This window comes from Rana temporaria, chromosome 2 (assembly GCF_905171775.1).
Source record: "Rana temporaria chromosome 2, aRanTem1.1, whole genome shotgun sequence".
NCBI lineage: Eukaryota > Metazoa > Chordata > Amphibia > Anura > Ranidae > Rana > Rana temporaria.
This window is the reverse complement of record NC_053490.1, coordinates 89,205,356-89,211,284: the sequence shown is the minus strand read 5'-3', so window position 1 is coordinate 89,211,284 and position 5,929 is coordinate 89,205,356. Positions and strand designations below refer to the sequence as shown.

At 42.3% G+C, this 5,929-nt stretch overlaps 1 protein-coding gene across 1 annotated transcript; it reads right to left on the bottom strand.

Annotated features, from left to right (window-relative positions):
- Nucleotides 1–1,194: 1,194 nt before the first annotated feature.
- AMER2 (APC membrane recruitment protein 2) lies at nt 1,195–4,380 on the bottom strand. The gene is made up of 2 exons (XM_040340505.1): nt 3,464–4,380; nt 1,195–3,292 (listed from the first exon to the last, which is right to left on the bottom strand). The coding sequence occupies exons 1-2, from the start codon at nt 4,281–4,283 to the stop codon at nt 2,436–2,438; spliced, it is 1,677 nt and encodes a 558-aa protein (XP_040196439.1). The 5' UTR covers nt 4,284–4,380; the 3' UTR covers nt 1,195–2,435.
- Between the last annotated feature and the right edge of the window lie 1,549 nt (nt 4,381–5,929).

Genomic DNA, 5,929 nt, shown 5'->3' with positions numbered 1-5,929 from the left:
TCAGGGAAACAAAAGCAGTCAGCCAGGAAAATCCAAGCTAGGTGATCGATCCTCCCACCACAAATCCCAAGGATCAGTCAACCATGGGTGTCTGCTAAATTCTGATGGAGACAAAGTGACACGTCTCAAACCAGCATAGATTAGCAGATTAGCCATTGCATCCAGTTACCAACAATAAGGTATATCCAGAATATGTTTGTGGATTAAGCAGGTGGATTCAAATGCATGTTGTTTAGATAAAAGAAAATATCTGCAACCTTGCATTGAATCTCCTATTCTCCTTGTCCACTGGTTTGGCATAACAAACTAGAAAAAGATAATAGTGCCCACAGACAATGCAATTTCTGCCCAAAATCCTTATGCAACAATCATCTGAAGTCTTTAGGCATTTTTAAAGCAGTGTTTCACAAAGTATGGAATGTGTTTTCTTGGTGGAAAAGACACTCACTGTAGGTAGGACACTGGAGGGCTCAGGAACTATGAACAGAACTGTCCATGTTTATAGTATACCCACAGATAATGCTGTCCAATCACTACAGTTTCTAATGTGTCTAAACCATGCGTCAAAACCACGCCTACTCCCGACTCTCATTAAAGTGGAGGTTCACCCAAAAAATAAATTTTTAACATTAGATTGGGCCCAATTACAGGAAGCAGAATCAGGTGTTTTGTTTAAAATCAATGCAGTACTTACCTTTTTTGAGATAGATGTTCGCGGGAGAACATCTATCTCAAAAAAGCTAAGTACTGCATTGATTTTAAACAAAACACCTGATTCTGCTTCCCGTAATTAGGCCCAATCTAATGTTAAAAAAAAAAATTCGGGTGAACTCCCGCTTTAAGCTAAACATGAATGGTAGCCAGAGTTGACCATTTCTGTTTGGGGGCATAGATGCCTAAATGTGGTTGCATCATGGCCAGCATAACACTACTGTCAGCTACCAGTGGCAGAGGCCACACTGAGTATAGTAAAACAGATTATATGGCCATGGATGTATTCCAGTAGATAGTTTAGGCCAGGTATATGCAATTAGCGGACCTCCAGCTGTTGCAAAACTGCAAGTCCCATCATGCCTCTGCCTCTGGGTGTCATGCTTGCGGCTGAGTCTTGTTATGCCTCATAGGACCATAGGCGTGCGCACAGGGTGTGCCTGGGCACGTCCTAATCACCCCATGTGCATCAGCATTATCCAGGGGTGGCACCAGGTGGGTGGTTGGGGTGCCAGTGGCCAGTGTAAATTACCCCATTATATTAAAGGCTAGGTTCAACTGTAGGAACACGTTACACCTATACTTAGGATGTAACAAAATATGCTCCCAATCAACTGTCTCCCACCATCAGAGCCTCCTCCCTGTGACAGCATGTGGCATTATTGTGTGTTTGTGCTTTGGGGTGCACACCCTAATGCAATAGGCTGCGCACACCTATGCATAGGACTTGTAGTTCTGCAACAGCTGGAGGTCAGCTAATTGCATCTCCCTGGTTTAGGCAATAAAGAGTTCTAAATGGATACTGGCAATGTAAATGTGGTTATTGTTAGTAGTACAGGTGGACACTACAAAAAATGTTGACAGGAGAGTTGGGGAAATACTGCTTTAAAGTTCTCTGTGTTTCAAAAGTTTGAAGCTGCCCCACTTGCAAATATTATCATCCTTTAATTGATGATAGATCATGCAAGATTAAGAAAAATTAGTTTTGTGGTTTTATTATTGTGTGTAATATGACTACATCCTTTGAGTAATGACAAAAAAAATGTAAACCTTGTTTAATAAGGCATTAGCAATATTTAAATTATAGCAACTATTTTAGTTCTGACAACTGTGAATAAAGGCTGGTTTGTTTCTATACGTAGTTGAACCTTTTGCTCTTTTTTATATAGGTCTTTTAATGAAAAAGTTTTAACTTTGTGTCATCACTTCAATTATCTTTACTAACCTATGTGGCTGACAGATGAACCATCTCATTATAGAACACATTTTAGCCTGAAGGTTAATGTCACGCTTCTAATTAAACCTACCTGCTCCAATTTATACATTCTCTAAAACCAAAAACATCAGCACCATCATATTTGGCAACAAGGTTCTGCAGTTGCGCTAAAGCTGAATTTTGCTTGACCAGATCCCTGACTGTTAAAACAGATTCGATTTGAAATCCATCACTAATCAGCAGTCGTAATGTAGACTTGTGTTAAGTATTCATATTTTGATATTGAAAGCTTTAGAAATCTTCTAGCTTATTTAGGCATTAAAATATCCAAATGTTACTGGAAACTTGAAAAGAGAGTTACAAAATGAAAAAGAAAATGAAAGTGAACCAATCCGAGTTGCCCTTGACATCTTGCTGATGGTAAAAGAATAGTCCTGTATTTGCCAACAACCCATGAAGACAATAGCAAATCACAGCGACCTGATTGGCTTGTCTACCATTGTTTACGCTACTTCCTTGCTGGATCATGAAGAGCTGTTTTACCTGAGGTTCCGGTGATGGTTCTATTACTGACCCGTCTTACCAAAACTTTTGAAACTGGTATTTTTGTCCTGGGAAGTTCACTTTTTGTAGGGGGATGTTGTGAAGTTGGGGTGCTACTACTTGTATCAGCTGGTTGGCTAGGAGGATGAACTGGCAGATGTTTGATACTTCTGGGTATTTTGGATTCCTTTGGCAGGTTTGTTTTTGTTGGGCACGTGGTGGTTACTGGCGAGATTGCCTTGGAGTGAAGTTGGCTTGGTCTTTTCTCCACCGCATGCGCTCTTGCTGTGTTTTCATCTGTTTCTGTATATAGGTCATATAGAGCATCTCCACTGCAGCTGTCTCTGGATAGAGCCTTCTTCCCAGTACTTTTTGAAGGCTCTTCCTCTGTCCCAGGTGTAGGTGAGTCCCAATAACCCTCATCGCTGTTACGAACAGAATCTCTTTGCTCCTTTCCTCGTCCTCTAAGATCCCCTTTTTCACTAGAATTAGTTGCAGTCTGTCTCGGCAATAATGATTTCACTCCATTCCCATCACATGTGCTCTCAGAACGTTTGTCCTCTCTTGAGGCCTGTCTACTCACTTTTCCCACCTCTTTGCTTGTGTCCTCAGCTTGGGGTATCATTCCCAAAAACTCTTGGATGTCATTGTCATCAACTTGATCCGGACTTGCCATCTCCTCCCCTCCTCCTTGATAGGCAATAATGTTTGGGGTCTTTCTGGGGATAGCTTTCTTGCCATTCCCAAGGATAATCCTTGCAGCGGTGCTGCTGCTACTGCTGCCTCCTTCATCGTCCGGCTCAGCAATAATATCGCCACATCCTGTAAGAGAGTCAAAGCTTTTCAGTGATGTAACATCAGCCAACATCAAACATATACGATCAAACGATGGTTCAGAGGGTGGATCAACAGCAGAAGGGTCGGGAATGGCAATCTCTGGCCCACTATCACGTTCAGGCTCAACAAAGGAAATACTGGTTATTGGAAGTTCACCTGTTAGTCTTTCATCCTTCTTCTCCTGCAGGATCTCCACCTCTGGTTCAGGCGGTTGGCGGACATGGTCCACTTGTGGGCTACTCTCTGTATCCCCAGGTTTGTCAGTGGGGTGTGCAAATGAGGGGGATTCCTTGTTTGCCTCTGTTGAGTTGTTTACAATCTCGCTCTGCTCCTCACAGGGCAAATCAGCTGTGACAGCCTTTGCAGGTACTTCAGGCTCACACAGTGGTTTTTGTATCTCCTCTTTAATACATTCCAGGCTGGCTGTCAAAGAGCCAGACAATATGAGCCCAGGTTGGCTTTCGGTGGCCCCCTCTTTATCGTCTTTGTAATTCTTTTCTTTTCTATTCCATCTCATGCTGTTAAACAGCCCCTTCAGTCCTTTCTTTTGTCTGCTGCCAGCTCTCTGGTCCACATTGTCCCCTTTCACATTCTCTAGTCTCCCATTTCTTTTTAGCAAAGCGAAGAAGCTGTGGGATTTACCCACCGAGCTGTTGGGCGAGATATCTGCCCTGGTGTCGGTGACAGCCTGGCTGTTTGTGTCAGTGCTTGGTATATCAGCAGCAGCTTGTGTTGAACATTGCTCTTCTTTCTTGCTGCTCTCCAGCACAACATCAGCTAATCCGTCTAGGGTCTTGCTGCGTACCATACCCATGTTGCCTGTGTTCTTCCCATCTCCCTTGTTCCTCACCCCAAATATCGATGGCATGGCACTGCCAGATTTCCTCTTGCCGAATAATTTGAAAGCAGTCTTATTAATCTTTCCTGATGGCTGTTCGGCTGCCGGGGACTCGGCAGAATCACAATGCAAGTCCATGTTTGCCTTCTCCCTGATCCTGCCTCCTTCCTCCTGCAGACCCCCACAGATGCTTGATGCTGAATTTCTCACTGGCAGCTTCTCGGCTGCTCCCGTTCATCTCCATGGCGACCAGGGAGGAGGGAGGGGGGGATAAGCAGTTTTCGTCAGTAATGGGGCTAGTGCCAGTTCACTGTCATCCATTCTAAATCAATCTGCAAACTGCAACCCAATACAGGCTCCCCCTTTCCTAAAAGGTTTATGTAACTTGTCCATTTACCCACGGCGCATGTTTGGCGGCAGGTATATCCCTGTCAGAAAATATTCGACTCGCATGGCACAAGCTGTTTAGCTGTCTGCCTCCGCCATCTTATTGTAACAATACATGCAAATATGGGCCAAAGTATGGGTGAGATTTTTATTCTGATGTGGATTTAACCCTTGCAATGCCAGATCTGTGCATTTTATTTATTTTTTTGCAGGTATGGAGCACGTTTTGCACTATTAGAATTATTTAATAAAGGAGAAAATTGAAGGGCAATAGCCTAGGGGAGGAACCCTTTCATTATTCTCACTGCTTTAAACTAACACCAAAAAGCTGATCAGCTGTTAGAGATTACCCCGTATTGCAATGCACAGCAACACTTGTGCGGTGTGAGAATTGGAGTGTTTCAGGCAATTATATGGTAATGGTCAGCTTACTATAACACATTTTAGAAAGAGTAATGCCGCGTACACACCATCACTTTATGTGATGAAAAAAAACGACGTTTTTAAAAACGTCACTTTAAATGACCGTGTGTGGGGGAAAACGTCATTTTATGTCTTCTAAAAAACGACCAAAAAAAATTGAAGCATGCTTCAATTTTATGTGTCGTTTTTCAAAACGTCAACTTTTACTTCACAGAAATTGACCGTGTGTAGCAAAAACGTTATTTAAAGCGACGTTTTTTCATCCGCGCATGCCCAGAAGCTACTTATGAAGCAAGCTTCAATGGAAAAACGTTGTGGAACGTAACCTCGCTTTGCTAGAACATTGTGAGAAAAACGATGGTGTGTAGGCAACTTCGTCTTTGAAAATTGAAGTTTCAAAAACGTCGTTTTTTAGTTCACAGAAAATGTCGTTTTTTTTCATCACATAAAGTGATGGTGTGTATGCGGCATTAGAGATTACCCCGTATTGCAATGCACAGCAACACTTGTGTGGTGTGAGAATTGGAGTGTTTCAGGCAATTATATGGTAATGGTCAGCTTACTATAACACATTTTAGAAAGAGTAAAAGTACTAATTTGGGAGTAATATGATTCAGATTTTTATAATAAGGGTTGAACTTTCAGCTGATGCAGCTCTACGTTTTATAAGTGGTAATGTGCAGAAGCATAGTGGATGTTAAATGACATTATAACAGGTATGATGTCATCCTGCTGCTGAAGGGAGTCTTACCAATTAGATTCCTCCTGTGTTAAACCTGCTAGGCCACCATTGGCCACTACTTAACTACTTAAGCCCCGGGCCTGTTTTTCAGACTCTGTGTTTACACATTAAAAACACGTTTTTTTTGCTAGAAAGTTACTTAGAACCCCTAAACATTATACATTTTTTTTCTAACACCCTAGAGAATAAAATGGTGGTCATTGCAATACTTTTTGTCACACCGTATGTGCGC